Genomic DNA, 15,835 nt, shown 5'->3' on the forward strand with positions numbered 1-15,835 from the left:
TGTACTAAAAGCTAAAATCTCTTGAGCCAGGTATGGTGGCACTTGTCTGTGGCCCCAGCCCTTCAGAGGCTGAGGTGGGAGGGTTGCCAGGAGTTCGAGACCCTCTTTTAAGAATAAAATTTAAGCTGGGCATGATGGCGCACTCTTGGTCCCAGAACTAGGAGGATAGAGACAGGCAGATCTCTGTGAGTTTGAGGCCAGCCTGGTCTACATAGCTAGTTCCAGGACAGGCTCCAAAGAAATACAGAGAAACCCTGTCTCAAAAAAAGAAACAACAACAAAACCCTAAAATAAACTAAATGTCATCCAGCAAAAAGATTTCAGAAGTTTATCCCCAGGACAAGTACCTCTGTTTGAATGGACATTGCCGTCTCCTTCAAGAGGCCATGTATAGGATCCCATCAGCTGGTCTTTTCAAAGTGGCCTAATTCATACCTTTATCATCTACTCATTTATTAGTCTACCTTTCATGTATCTACCATCCACATGTCCATCTGTCTACCACTCACCTAGCTACTCATCTATTTATCCACCCATAAATATATCTACATATCCACCCATCTGCCTGTCCATCTGTCCATCCATCCACATATTCATCCATCCATCATCCATCCACATATCCATCCACATGTCCATTCACACACGTATCCATCCATCCATCCATCCATCCATCCATTCATCCATCCATCCATCCACATAGCCATCTATCCACATAACTACCTGCCCACCCACCCATCCATCAGTCCATCCACCCAGCTACCCAGCCACTTCTCCTTCCAAACATTCCTAAGGGTCCTTCCTAAGGGTCCTTTCTGCACCACAATCTCTGACATATACAGAGATGAGAAAGATACCACCATGTCCACAGCTGCCTCCAGTCATCCAGACTTCAAACTCCAATGCTTGCATTAGAACCTGCCGACTGTTAGCCTCTAGCAGCCCAGCTTGACAGGAGTTGTCCCAACAGAAAATGAAGGGTCAGGTCATCTTCTCCCCTAGACCTTTCCCTGTATATATTACTAAAATTTGACTTCCTTCCTTCCTTCCTTCCTTCCTTCCTTCATTCTTTCTTTCTTTCTTTGTTGTTGTTGTTGTTGTTTTGAGATTGGGTTCTCTGTGTAGCCTGAGTGTCCTGGAACTCACTCTGTAGACCAGGCTGGCCTCAGAGATCTGCCTGCTTCTGTCTCCTGAGTGCTGGGATTAAAAGTGTTCATCACTACCTGGCTGTTTTTTTTTTTTTTAATTTTAAGTACTTATTTATATTTATATGTGTGTGTCTATATGAGTGCCTGCCATATGTGTGCAGGCACCTGTGAAGGGCATCAGATCCCATGGAGCTGGAGCTGCCCAGTATGGGTGTTGGGACACAAACTTAGGTTCTCTGGAAGAGCAGTAAACACTCGTAACTGCCATGCTATCTCTCCGGTCCCCTCTGAGTTTTTCTAACCAAAGACAACAGAAAAATACGTGCAAGTGTGCTCCTTGCTCAGCTCTAAACAGAAGTCCCCTCAATGTAGGTGTGGTGGTGGCACTAAGTGTGACGCTAGGTCACAATGGCATGTGGTACAAGTGCAAGAAAGGTGTAAGGTCCTTGGTACATGGGGGACCCTGAGTATGCATGATGTGCAGTCCCAGGGTGGTTTGGTTCTGGTCTCTGCCCACCCTTCAGCCAATCGGACCCTTCCACTCCTCCTGGGGAACCCCAGGCTGGCAGAGTGTTGAGAGATGGACAAGACAGTAAGATGTTAGGCATTATATCTGCACTGTCCTTTTGTCTGTCTGACCATCTCACACTCCACTCCGCATTGCTGCCTGTTTTACTGTCTTACCTGTGCACCTTCTTACCTGTCTGTGTGACCTGTAAGCCATCTTACACCTGTATACCCAGGCATCATTGCACAGCTCTCAGCAACCCATCAGCCACCAGTCACAGATTTAGGCTAACTGCAGTAGGAAGATGTCCTGGTTAGCATTTTTGTCATCTTGACACAAGCTAGAGTTGTTTGAGGAGAGGGAACTTCAACTGAGAAAATGCACCCATAGATCGGCCTGTGGTGCGTTTTCTTGATTGACGTGGGAGGGCCAAGCTCACTGTGGGTGGTGCCACCCCTAAACTGGTGGTCCTGGGTGCTATAAGAAGGCAGGCTGAGTAAACCACGAGAAGGAATCCAGTAAGCAGCATCCTCCATGGCTTCTCCTTCAGTTCCTGCTTTGGGTTCCTGCTCTGATTTCCCTCAGTGATGGAGACCTGAGAGTTGTAAGCTGGAATAAATCCTGTCCTCCCAAGTGACCTTTAAAAGGTCATGGAGTTTTATTAGAGCAACAGAAACCCTAACTGAGGCAGAAGAATCATCATAAATATGGACAGTACTATCCCATGGATGGGTTCCCAGCTGCATGAAGAGGAGAAAGTGAGCTGAGTACTAGCGTTCATCTCTCTGCTTCCTGACTGTGATTGCAGTGTGACCAGCCACTCTGAGCTCCTATGCCTTCCCCTCTACACTGGACTGTACCTTCCACCTGTGAACAAAAATACACCTTCCCTTCCTTAGGTTGTTCTTGTCATGTCCCAGCAATGAGAAATGTAAACAAAATACCTTCCAAAGCTACTTATTAATTATTCATTCCTCACCCTATCATCTACTCATTATTTCTAACCACTCATCCAGACGATTGTCCATCCATTCATTTCAGCGCAACAACCACTCGCCAACTATCACCAACTATCCACCCACGCACCCATGATCTCTGCAGCCATCCAGCTCATTACTGAACATAGGTACCCATCCTTCCATGTTCCCTCTTCCAATTGCTCAAGTATGTATTCACTTGAACATGCACCCACTCCTGACCCAACTACTTAACCATCTATGCATACCCTTGTCCAATGGCCATGGCCCACCTGACTACCCACCCCACCATCTTCAGCTCTGCAGAGTGTTCTGTTGGGTGATTATCACCACGTGATATGAGGACATCCTAGTTTGTTTTCTGCTGCTGTGCAAGAACACTGACCAAAAGCGGTTTAAGGAAGGGAGGGATTTATTTGGCTTACACTTCCAGGTCACAGTTCATCGTTGAGAGAAGTCAAGGCAGGAGCCTAGGGGCAGGAACTGAATGGAGCCCGTGGAGGAACTCAGCTGACTGGCTGGCTCTCCCTGGCTTGCTCAGCTACCTGCCTTATGTAGTGCAGGCCCTCCTGCCTAGGGATTGGCACCTAACGACATGGTCTGGGCCCTCCTACATCAATTAGCAGTTAAGAAAATGCCTTGCAGACATGCTCACAGGCCATTCTGATTTGGACAGTTCTTCCCCTGAGGTCCTTCCCAGGGGACCAGATTTGTGTCAAGTTGACAGCTGATACTATGGTACATGGAATGTGATCCTACAGGACCACTGTTATACGCGCCTTCCTTTGTCTACTGAAATATTCTGTAATACGAATTAGAGTAGAGAGTAACCAGGAAGTGTCTCCCACACTTGCTGAAGCCTCCTGGCGGCCGATCTTCTAGCTCTGAGGCTCCCGTGACACAGTCCTCTCCTTCAGTATGGCTCCAGGGACCCTGGATTTTCCTTCTTAGAGGAGGCCATGTGTCTTTGCCTGGTGTCAGTCAGATGGACTTGGGCCTGCGCAGTGACACGCTCACAATGTCCTCAGCTCCTCTGTGATGTCCTTTCTGCCCCTTACACTGGCTCATTAACCTATATCCTGTCCTCTTCAAAGTCCCACGACTGCATAGATAGACACTGGCATTATTGGAGCGCATTTGGCCCCTCGTTGTCCTTTCCCCAGGTTGTTTGATAATAGCTCTCACCATTGCTGGTGGCTTTCCTTTGGAGGACAAGCTCCTCAGCTGTCCGTTCATGAGCAAATCCAGCCAGGAGAAGTTCCTGGAAAGAAGTCATATCTGATTGGGAGCGTTCATTAAAAACTCACAGTTTAGAACTTCAGCGATTGTGGAGAGGTTAGAGTATTGTGGGCCCAGAGCCTAGTCATGATTTATCTTGGGCTATCTTTCTGGCTTTGGAGGCTGTCCTGGAACTAGTTCTTATAGACCAGGCTGGCCTCGAACTCATAGAGATCTGCCTGTCTCTGCCTCCCTAGTGCTGGGATTAAAGGCCTGTGCCACAAACACTTGGCTATCTTGGGTTATCTTATAGTTCCTCAAACAGCCATTTCTTGCTCTGTGTCTGAACTAACACCCTTGTGACTAAAGGTTGAAACCTTTTGGAATGTATTAACAGACCACTCACTGGCTTCCACCAACCCAAAAGCTAAGCATATTACCAGACGGCACTTGAGGCTGGCAGCAGAGGTCGCTATACCTAGCTCTGCTGCACCTAGCTGAGGCAACCATCCTTATTTACCGCGATAGCAACCATCTATCCACCGGAAGCGCCTACCAGTGTATTTATTTTTTAAGATGTCTGAGTTTATGACCATCCTTATTCTGTTGTTATGAGACTTCATGAAGCTGTCACTATATTGGGAAATGGAATTTGGGGTAACCTACTATGTACCCCTGGGCCGTGGCCACTCTTATTTGGCTGCAGAACAAACTGTCTTTTATGTTCTTTGAGCTGTGTGTTTTGTTTTAAAGCCAACATCCTTAAGTCCAGCTTCCTGGATATTATACGGCTCAGTTTGGTCAAAGAGATGGCATATAGTATCTACTGTGTACTGTGGCTAAGGCCCCTCCCCAACTTCACTGGAACCAGTTCAAGTTCAACCTGGATTTTATTAGTTGCAACTTAAAAATGCTAACATGTGGGAGCCTAAACAACAGGTAAAAGTCACCACAATCGTCCAACTCCAAATGTAAACGTGGTTTTATTTAATGCCTTTATCCATCATCACAAAGTACCTTTTCCTTCCCAGGGTCCCCCTTTTCCTACAAAATAAGATGGCGGCATAAGGCACGCACATTGTCCAGATGACATCAGGGAGGGGCTTGGAAAATGAAAAGTCAGCAAGAGGCATCCCCCACAGCCCCACACTGCCTCCCTCACCAACATCCAGAGAAAGATTGTCCCTGAAGCACAGAACTGGGAACCACCCCTCAGCCAGTGTAGAACCCCAAACCAGACTAACAGCCAAGAAACCACAGCACAGGGACCAGCGGGTAATGTGAGTAATGGGATCAGTCCATAAATTAAAAAAAGAAAATAAGATGAGCTGCCCCCGTGCCCTCCCGAGCCGACCGACGCTCCCTCATTTGGGTCTCTGGGTTTCACAAAACAGCCGGACTGTCTGTCCCCAAGGGAAGAGGACACTTCTGAAGTGGCTGTGGGACATGTCCCCAGGGTGTAGGGCCCCTACCCAGTTTCATGGAGTGAGATGACGAGGCCTGGGTGGCGGGTGGTGGCTGCAAACCTCACTGCTATAGATACTCCAGTTCCAGGGCATGCCTGAGAGCTTCCAGGTCAGCGTGGCAGGATATCCTCCAGAAAGGCATGTTGTGCTGTGATGGAAAGCATTGGTTACACATGTTCAGACAAGTTGCCTAGCCAGTCTGGAGTGTTCCAGAGCACATCAGTGAGCTCCTATGTGCCCAGCATCCTCAGTGAAGCCCAACCTCTCTGCTCCCTCAGGGCTGAGTCCTCATGCAGGAAGCAGAGGGAGCCATCCTCCGTGGCAGTCAGAGTGCTGGGGTGGCCCAGAGCATGGCATAGGTTTGTGTCAGGCCTTGGAGGATGAATGAGAGCTTCCTGCTCTGTTGGTGACTGAAGGGGAGGGTGTCCCAGGACTGGTATCCTTGGGCCAGTGAAGGCTGTCAACTGTCTTCCTCTAGTGCTTTCCAACCTGGTTTTTTTTTTTTTTTGGTTGTTGTTGTTGTTTTATTTTTGTTTGTTTGTTTTGTTTTTTGAGGCAGGGTTTCTCTGTATTGCTTTGGAGCCTGTCCTGGAACTCACTCTGTAGACCAGGCTGGCCTTGAACTCACAGATCCACCTGCCTCTGCCTGCCAAGTGCTGGGATTAAAGGCATGTGCCACCAATGCCTGGTTTCAACCTGTTGTTTTTTTGAGACAAGGTCTCTCACTGAACCCAGACTTCAGCTAGACTTGGATCCACCTTCCCCCCCCAGTGCACCCCCCCCCACTTTTTACAAAGGTCCAGAGGACCTGAACTCAGGCCTTTATGTTCATGGAGCAGGAACCGCTGGCCCCTTTATCAGCTGAGCTGACTCCCCAGCCCTGTGTGGTGAACTTAAAGTTACAAAGATAGGCTTAAAAGGCTTTCCCCCATAATGCCTGCAGCCGCTCGGTGCTGTCGCGTCCCCCCCCCCTCCCGGCAGCACCTTGCCAGCTAACTCTAGCCTGCAGGGCTTCAGCTCCCGTCCTTTCTCCCTGTCAGTGAGGCCTGCCTTGACGACACTGGGCCTGTGACTTGCCCCCTCACCGCTCTAAGTTCTGTCACCTGCTGCCATGCAGGTGACACTTCTTGATCCCCAGTCTGTGTGCTGGCCAAGTGGTGGGTAGCAAACAGTAGCTGCTCACTTGGCTAACACAACCCCCACACTGGCTGGAGCATCACAGGCCATTGTTCTGGGACAAGAGGGGACGAGGGTAATAGGAAGCCGAGTTTGGCAGCTGGAGGCCCTAGGCAGGGTGCCTAGGTGAGGTGGGAGGGTGTAGGACTGAAGTCATTCAGTCAGGGAGGGAACTGCAGGGCAGCCTCCTGGGGCCTTGCTTCTTCTTTTTCTCCCTAGGGACCCCTAAACACATTTGCATTTCCCTGGGATATGTTAAATGAGTGGGCGGGTCCCTGAATTAAGCTTTATGACATTGACTAGGAGCTTGCCTGGCCTTGGGGTGGAGGGTGACAGCTCTCTGGGGTGCCGTTGACAGGGCCAGATCCAGGGTCCGGGCAGCTGTTTCTTTTCCAAAAGCCCCCTGTGCTCTGCTGGAGGCTGAGATCACAGATGTGGGATTGTCTTTTTCATCAGCCTAACCCTGCCTTTATTAGCCGGGACGCGTTCTTGGAATCTGCTGCCCCTGAGCATGAAATAAAATGCCCGCACGTGCACTGGCCCTGCTGGTCCACCGTGTCCCTGGGGTTCAGAACCGGGCCAGGATGCCAGGGGCAGCAGCCAGCGCCATAAGGGGGATTTGTGGGAGGAAATTACTCAGGATGCTCCTGGATCTGCAAATGTGAGCAGCCCTGGAAAGCAGAGCCTGGGACAAGGGGCAGGGGCGGAGGGTGGGAGTGTGTGTGTGTGGGGGTGGGGTGGGAGGTGGGGGGTGCTGTAGGCATGCCGCCCACAGGCTCAGGTACCTTCTTAGCTCCTTGTTCTTCTTCTACTCCATCACCTATCACAATGTAGACAGCTTTGCGGCCAAATCTCTGCATGATTCTCTCGAAGCAGCTCTCCTTGCCTGCACAGAGGGGGAAGGAAGGCGATCAGAGCTCAGAGTTCCCACAAGGAGTGGAACAGTGCAGGTGGCAGCTATCCAGGGCAGCCACCGCCACCCTGTCATCCATCCCACAGCAAGCTCAGCACTGCCATTAACCAACCTCACAGGAAGGCGGCCAACTCCAGCCACACAGAGAATTTGAGCAGCTTGTCTCAGAAAGAGCCAGAGCAGGGTGGAAGGCAGCCCCTGTCTATGGTGCTGCTATTTGGGCCTTGGCAATGTACACTAACAAAGGACTGGCTGTCCTGTGTTCAGTCCCTAGTATTGCAAAGTGGTTACAAACATTTATATTGTTGCCAAATGTGGTGGTACAGGCTTGCCATTCCGGCTACTTGAAAGGCTGCAGCAGAAGAAACCCAAGTTTAAAGCCGGCTGGGTACTAGTAGGTTCAAGGCCAGGGTAGTCAACTTAGTGAGCCCAGTAAGCCATCTCTCCAGACCTTGGTTTGTTTTTTTTTATAAGTTATTATTTTTATTTTATGTGCATTAGTGTTTTGTCTAAATGTACGTCAGCGTTAGGGTGTCAGATTCTCTGGGACAGTTGTGAGCTGTCATGTGGTTGCTGGGAATTGAACCCAGGTCCTCTGGAAGAGCAGCCCATACTCTTAACCATCTCTCAGACCCCTAGGTTTATTTTTTAGTCCTGTGCACTTGGGATGTAAGAATAAAAAAAAAAAAAAAAAAAAACCTAGCCTCCTCATGGGAAAAAGAAAGCTACCATTCCGTAGATTTTTCAAGGGACTCAGTAAGAGGCTGAGAGTAAACTGGGCTGTTGGTTCTTGTCACTCCAGACAGTGCTCAAAGTCCAGCTCTGTCCTTTGCAGGGCCATAAGGTTGTTTGAGGTCTGAGTCCTGTCGGCTCTGGGTGAGGGCTCCTTCTATGTCCCAACCCCAGCCCTTCCTACCTGTTTTGGTGGCACTGTAGATGTTCTCAATGGGGAACACGGAGCCCAGGCCATACAGCAGGACCTTGGCCAGTGCAGGGATCAGTTGCGTGGTGGTGACCAACACATTGACACAGTTGGGTCTGGAGACAAAGGCAACTTTGTGTCAGACCCAAAGGCACAACCAGGCTACTCTTGGTGTCATGGATGAGTCAGAGCAGGATCTGGGTGTGGGGTCTGCCGGATTTGCCGGTGGGGTAGGGGGTGTCTGTGACATCTAGGGGGTCTCTGGGATCTGGCTGGGCAGCCTTCAGGTGGGGTGATGACCAGGGATGATGTAGCTGCTTCTGGCCTGAGGGTGCCTAACTTTGGTATGCATTGGGGTGGCTCCCTCCTTATTCATTCACACACACACACACACACACACACACACACACACACACACACACATTTTTGAGATAGGATTTCACTGTGTAGCTCTGACTGGTCTTGAACTGGCTTTGTAGACCAGACTGGCCTCAAACTTGCAGACACCAGCCTGCCTCTGCTTCCTGAGTGCTGGGATTAAAGGTGTGCCCCAGCTTCCTTCCTTAGAAGCAAGGATTTACATTGAGAACTGCAAGCTCTTTAACTACAAGGCTCCAGGTCATGTGATCTAGAACCAAGTGTGGGACTGTGTGGGCGGGTGAGGACAGGGTTCCACACCACGGCACAGGGGTCCATTCCAATCTTTTGAAAGTTCTGGAACTGGAAGGCTACCGGGGTAAGAGGCCTTAAGCTATTCACAGCAGGCGTCCACTGGGCCTTGAAGAGTTAAGCTCTAGCCCACACTTGGAAAACATGCAACTGAGAGTTGGGAAGTCCCTCTCCATGTGTCCTGCCAAGTGAGGGAATGAAGATGTCACCACTATGCACGGGTGAGGGGTGGCCACTTGCCGAGAGTTGATGAGGTTGAGGGCCTTCAGGGAGTGGGTGAGCCAGAGGTCAGTCAGGGCTTCCAGCTCGGCACGCAGCTGCAGCCATGTCTCTCTTTTGGGTGCGCCTATCAAGCCTGCAGTAAAGGGAACAAAGACGTCCTTAGGTTAGAAAGAACTGAGGGAAATCAAGGAAGCTCAAATCATTCAAGGTCAGCTCAATTTTGTCATTCTTCTTCATCTTCAGGACATCCACTGACTGATTTATCCATTCATCCAACATCTACCCACCCAACCACCCATCCACCCATCTAACCCATTCACTCACTCATCCATCTACCCATCTAGCCTAACCATTCACCTACATGTCTAACCCACCCATCCATCCACCCATCAAACCCATCCATTCACTCATCCATCCACCCATCTAACCTACCTAACCATCCACCCATCTAACCCATCCATCCACCCATCCATTCACCCCCATCTAACTTTTCCATCCACCCATCCACCAATCTATCCACCCATCTAACTCACCCAACCACCCAACCACCCATCCATCTATCCGTCTAACCTGCCCACCTACCCATCCACCTACCTACCCACCTATCTAGCCAATATTTCAAGATTGTCTTCTATGTGCTTGGTATTGTGACAGGCACTGAATGTGTGGAGCTGAAGGCCAGAACTATTAAGATGGACACAAAGACAGCAGAAGATGCTAATGACTAACTTTGCTAGGATCTTGCTATACACCGAGCATGTACTTTTGATGTGACCTCCTTCCCCTCAAATCATTGAAGTCCTAGAGAGAGGCACTAACTGCATTCTGTCCTTTAGATGAAACAAACAAACAAACAAAAAACCAAACCAAACAAAACCAAACAAAACAAAACAACAAACAAACAAACAAAAAACCAGGCCCTGTAAGAAGTTGACACACTTGCTTAGCACAGGGAAGCAGTAATGGAGACAGGACTGGTGGATGACTCTGGAACCCTCTCTGGACGTTTCTGAATTGTCTTTCTCAGCTGCTTTCAGCCTCCTTAAGATAAAGTCCAGAGTGTCCAGATGATCCTGTCGCAGCTGCCACCTCACCTCTCTGCCAGCGCTCTAGTGTCTTTCTATCCCAACCTCAGCGTTTGTCCTTAATCACTGAAGTACTAGGTGTGTGCCTGCCTCAGGACCTTTGCACACTCCATTACAGATTCCGTGTAATGCTCTCTTATCTTTCTCATCTTTTATCCAGCTTAAGTCCTCTCCCCAACATCTCGGGTCAAGTTCCAGCAGCATCTCCTCTCTCAACCCCTGGGACTCTTCCCAGGGCTTCACACTAGGATGGAAAACTCCATGATCGTGTGTTTGATGCCTCCCTAGCCTCCCAGTTGTCTGCTCTAACAAGACAGGGCCAGGAGGAATACCATAGGACCATCCTGGGTGACAGGGTGACTCATGCTTGCTGTTGAGCTAGCCTGTGCTGGGGGAGGATGACTTCATTGGGACATGATGCTGCCTTGTCCCCTGAGCCAGCCCAGGTCATGCATTTGTAAGTAGCTTCAGGTGGCTGCTCTAGAGACGACACTTGGTCCTTAGACTGCACACACCACCTGACTTGGAGGGACCACGGCCTACCCTGAGCAGCAGCCTTGGAGGGTGGTGGGAGTGGGGTCAGGAATCTGTATTCTTTTGGGAGTAGATGTAGTCTGCCATCTGAGTGGCTTTGGTAGTGTTAGGAGGATTCCATGGGAACTGAGTGTTTTGGGACAAGATGTGACATCAAGGTAGCTGGGAGTGGTTGGCAGCCATTTGTAACCACAACATTTGAGAGGCCAAGGCAGAAGGACTGTTGTGAGTTCAAGGCCTGCCTGGCTGCATAGAAAGGCTATGCCTCAAAAGTCAACGAGGACTAGGGAGATGGTTTAGTAGCTAGTGTGCTCACACTGTGGAGCATGAAGACCTGGGTTCAGATCCCCAGCACCATGTAAAAAGCACCAGCCCATAATCCCAGTGATTGGAGAGGCTGAGGCAAGAGGGCCCCTGGAGCTTGCTGGCCAACTAGCCCAGCCTAACAGCAAGCCCATGCTACGTGAGAGACCCTGTCTCAAAAAGTAAGGTGGTGAGTGATCGAGGGAGACAATGACATCAGTCGTCACATGTACATGTTTATGTGTGCCTACATGTACATGTGTATACACACAAACACATACATACAGGACACACACACACACACACACACACACAGCCATCAGTCCACTGGCATCCTTGCAATCATAAACATTCCAGAACCTTCCAAAGCAGTGCCTGGCCCAAGCAGGGTCCAGGAGACTCAGTTCAGTCTTCCATATACTCTCCCATCTCTTCCGTCTTGCTGGTCACTCACCACCCACGTTGTTGCGGTAGGTGTTGTACATCTCCTTGACCCGGCGGTAGCGGAAGGCTAGTTTTCTCATCCAGTCCACGCCACCATGCACTCCTGTACCCAGGCACAAGCTGGCCCCCGGTGCCGTGCTGTGGAAACCATCAGTGGAAAAGTTGTATGTGCTGGAGAGACAGAGGTGTGGTGGCATTAGTGTTGGGAGACCCAAGTCCCTGGGACCATGGTGGGCTTTGGGGTATCTGTGAATCCCTGGACACACTCAGGGTGCCTGGACATGTATATGGAGGGGGTGGGATTTCTCATTAGATTTTGAAGAAGGCTGCATCCTTGCTGGGGCTGAGCAGAGATGCCCTTGGTTCTGTCTTTGGGCATCAGACTGTACCCCTAGGCTCTTTTGGGGAACTATCTCTGCCCCTGAATGCAGGGGCCAAGCCTGAGAAAGTCTCCGTCTTTGCCTCATGGAATTCCAAGTGCCAGTGAATTAACTGTGCTTACTGAGGGCCAGAGGGTTTGTAACGTTGGATTTGGCCATATCGGCACTCCTCTCTCACCCCTAAATCTAAACAATATGCCTCAAATGTATTCATCTACAAAAGAAATTCCTAAAGATAAGAGGGATAAGTAAACTGGCTCATGTATCTTTATATAATTTTAAAACTTTGCTTACATTTTGAGCTTTTCTTAATCTTTAACCCTTGGAAATTATACACTTGAATGAACCCAGTCAGCCACAGGATCTTAAGATGTCAACAGCTATCTTTCACAATCAATCAAAAGTCATACACCCATCATCTGTTATCTTCCACCTGTCAGACATCTATCTCTTGATCATCTATCTACCCATCTTCACCTATTATCTATCATCTGTCAATAATTCATCAATCATCAGTCTTTCTATTATTCAATCAGTCATTATTTGTTATCTATCACCTAACATCTAGAAATCAACTAGTCTATTATCTATATCCATCTATCACCTATCTACCAGCTATTTATCCATTTATCAACTATCAACTATCTATCAATCTATCTACCTATCAATCTTCAATAAACTGTTAGTCTTTTGTCCCTCCCTCCCTCTCTCCCTGCTTCCTTCCTCCCTGCTTTCTTCCTTCCTTCCTTCCTTCCTTCCTTCCTTCCTTCCTTCCTTTCTTTCTTTCTTTATTTTTTAGACAGGTGTTCTCTGTGTAGCCTTGGCTGTACTGGAATTCACTCTGTAGACCAGGTTGTAGTCCTGGAATGCACAGAGATCCACCTGTCTCTGCCTCTGGAGTGCTGAAATTGAAGGTGTGTGCTACTACTGCCCGATTGTCTTTCTATTATTATAAAAAATCAATCAGCTTTCAACTATCTGTATCTAGCTATTTATCTATCATTTATCATCTATCCACCTATCTATCAGCTATCAATAGTCTAATCTATCTATCTATCATCTATCTATCTATCTATCTATCTATCTATCAATCAATCATCTATCTCCTTGCTTACCTACCTATCTCATGATAAGGTGGCCTTTCCGTTGAATTTTATTCTTTCCCTGAACATCTGTCTATCAAACCCTGTACTTAAAATCTGGGACTGGGAATATGGCTCAATGGGTACAGTGCCTGCTGGGCAAGCATGAGGATCTGATTTTGGATTCTCAGCACCCATGAAAAATGCAGTGACCTCAGTGCTGGGGGCAGGAGATGCTTAAGAGGCAGAGACAGGGTCCTGGGGGTGCTGGCCAGTTAGTTTAGCTGAAATAGTGAGCTCAAGGTTTACAGAGAGATCTCATGTCAAAAATAAAACAAAGTGGAGAGCAAAGAGGAAGACATGTAACACCAGCTCTACACACACATGCTCAGATTGACATACCTGCACACACTAAAATGAATTTTAAAAATTCCATGTTGGCTGTCCTTTCTATGGCAAAGCCGAGTCCAGTCTGACTTGTGTGGAAGGAACTCTTTAGCCTGGAGCAGGAGTGGGGACCAGTCTCTACCATAGACAGTGAGAGCCTCTCTCTCCTAGGCTACTGTGAACACATGTGGGGTTAAGCCAGAGCCAAGCAAGCATCCTACCACTGAGTTACAGCCCTAGTCTCCATTCTTTTTAACTTACTGTGAGAGGGTCTTGCTAGGTTGCCCAGGCTGGCTTAGAATTCACTCTGCAGCCCAGGCTGGCTTTGTTCTTGCCAGTCTTCTGCCTTAGCTTCCCAAGAGAAGGCAAACACTGTACCACTGAGCTAGGTCCCTTGAGAAGGAGTTGTTTTTTGTTTTTAAGAAAGAGTTTTGACTCCCCAAATTCTTTGTTTCTTTTTTTTTGACAAGATCTCTTGACATAGTCCTGGCTGAGCTGGAACTCATTATGTAGACCACGCTGGCCTCAAACTCAGAAATCCTCCTGCCTCTGCCTCCCGAGTGCTAGAATTAAGGCATGAACAATCATGTCTGGCTAGACTCCCCAAATCCTTACCTTAAATCCTGGCCATTGTCATCAGATGAGACATCATCCACGTGGATTTGGTCACAGTCCTTGTGGAAATGTGATAAGGACAAAGATGTGACAGTTAGTCTGAAGTAGCGCTGATACTTTGGTTTGCTTTTTGAGACAGGGTCTACTGCAGCCCAGGATGACTTTGAATTTGTTACATAGCAGAGGATGACTTTGAGCTTCTGGTCCTCCTGCCTCCAGTTCCTGAGTACCAGACCATAGCTGTGCACCACCAACACCTACTTTATGCAATGATCCTGATAGGGCCAGGCTTTCATGCCTCCTAATCAAACACTCCCAATTGGGCTACTTTCCAGCCTAGTGGCTCCGTCCGTCCGTCTGTCTGTCTGCCTGCCTGCCTGCCTGCCTATCTATCTATCTATCTATCTATCTATCTATCTATCTATCTATCTGTTTGTTTTTCAAGACAGGGTTTCTCTGTGTATCCCTGGCGCCTGGAACTTGCTCTGTAGACCAGGGTGTCCTCAAACTCAGCGATCTGCCTGCCTCTGCTTCCTGAGTGCGGGGATTAAAGGTGTGCGCCACCACTGCCTGGCTTTGTTGGTTTTAAGAGTGTGTTTCCTAAGCTGAGGCTGGGTGAGCGAGCCCTATAGCTGGCTCTCTTGGGGGCCAGTCTGGGTTTTGTTAGGGCCTTGGCTTAGGTATCAATAGCTTTCTCTCTGGTTCTCATATGAATAAGCACATGGCCAGGCAGAGGAAACAATGTACTGTAGAGCTGGTGCAGGATGTCCCTCTCTCAGGCCTGAGAACCCTGCAGTGTGTGGGGGGTGTCAGACACGCCCCCATGCCCCACTCTCTTCCCCTGGCAGGTTCCCAGGGTTTTCCTGACGTCAGGGGAAAGGCATGCGAGGAGGCTCTGCTTTTCTCATTTGTGAGGGGATTGTCAGGGGCGCTAAAGTGTGACAACAGTAGCGATCACATTTCTGACTTCATAAAATGCCGTGACACATGCTAGACGCTACCTCATACTCCACCAACTGACCTGGATCAAGTTACCCTCCAAGCCAGTGGTGCCAGGGCCACTGGACAGTGCAGAGGACAGGGGACCTGACTGGGCTTTTATGGAGGAAGATTGGTGTCCCTAACTCTGCTGTGCACCCAACCCCACCTCGGTCGTGTGGGACAGCACTCAAAACTGGAGGGGAGGCATATTCCCAGGGCCTGCAGGAAAATTCTGGTCTATTGGGTCAAAGAGGGAGGGACTACCCTGTGGAAAGGGTTTCAGTGGGACCCACTGGCAAAGACAGGCCAAGGCTTCCTATGGCCTTGGTACAGGTGAGATGATGTGGGTTAGGGGACCTGTGCACAGAACAGCCATACAATGCCAGCTTCTTGGTGCAGTGAAGGGGTACCCTCTCCTCCATCTATTGGAACAGAGTGGAATAACAGTGGTATGCCCATTTGGGGAATTCCAACATTAGAGCCCAGAAGACCAGAGCAGTCCTTCAGTTTACTCACAAAGGGCTCCAAGGCATCTGAAATTGGGGAAAAGTGGCTAAGAAAGCCACATTCACTGTGGAGTCATGCATGTGGTGACAGCAACCCACCAGAGTACTTGATATGTTAAAGAGCAGATATATAGAATATTTAAGAGGGAAAAGAACAATCTAGAAGTTTATATATCTGGGAGGAAACAGCAGGTCCACAGGGAAGAAGCTGAGGTTGGCTTGGAAGGCGGTAGAGGGATTAGCCTTACCTAAATGGTGTCAACAAATTAATGATAAAGGTAATAATAAATATGAGAGTTGGG

At 48.9% G+C, this 15,835-nt stretch overlaps 1 protein-coding gene across 3 annotated transcripts in view; it reads right to left on the reverse strand.

Moving 5' to 3' along the window:
* Nucleotides 1–4,812: 4,812 nt before the first annotated feature.
* The window catches only part of Eya2 (EYA transcriptional coactivator and phosphatase 2), a 161,090-nt gene continuing 150,067 nt past the window's right edge, over nucleotides 4,813–15,835 (reverse strand). For all 3 annotated transcript variants that reach the window (XM_051186223.1, XM_051186232.1, XM_051186240.1), the window contains exons 11-16: nucleotides 14,047–14,105; nucleotides 11,593–11,753; nucleotides 9,235–9,349; nucleotides 8,320–8,441; nucleotides 7,276–7,376; nucleotides 4,813–5,462 (exon numbers count right to left, since the gene is read on the reverse strand). In XM_051186223.1, coding sequence (XP_051042180.1) covers nucleotides 5,382–5,462; nucleotides 7,276–7,376; nucleotides 8,320–8,441; nucleotides 9,235–9,349; nucleotides 11,593–11,753; nucleotides 14,047–14,105 — 639 coding nt within the window. In that variant the 3' untranslated portion in view covers nucleotides 4,813–5,381. The remainder of the gene's footprint in view (nucleotides 5,463–7,275; nucleotides 7,377–8,319; nucleotides 8,442–9,234; nucleotides 9,350–11,592; nucleotides 11,754–14,046; nucleotides 14,106–15,835) is intronic.

This window comes from Phodopus roborovskii, unplaced genomic scaffold (genome assembly GCF_943737965.1).
Source record: "Phodopus roborovskii unplaced genomic scaffold, PHOROB, whole genome shotgun sequence".
NCBI classification, from domain to species: Eukaryota; Metazoa; Chordata; class Mammalia; order Rodentia; family Cricetidae; genus Phodopus; species Phodopus roborovskii.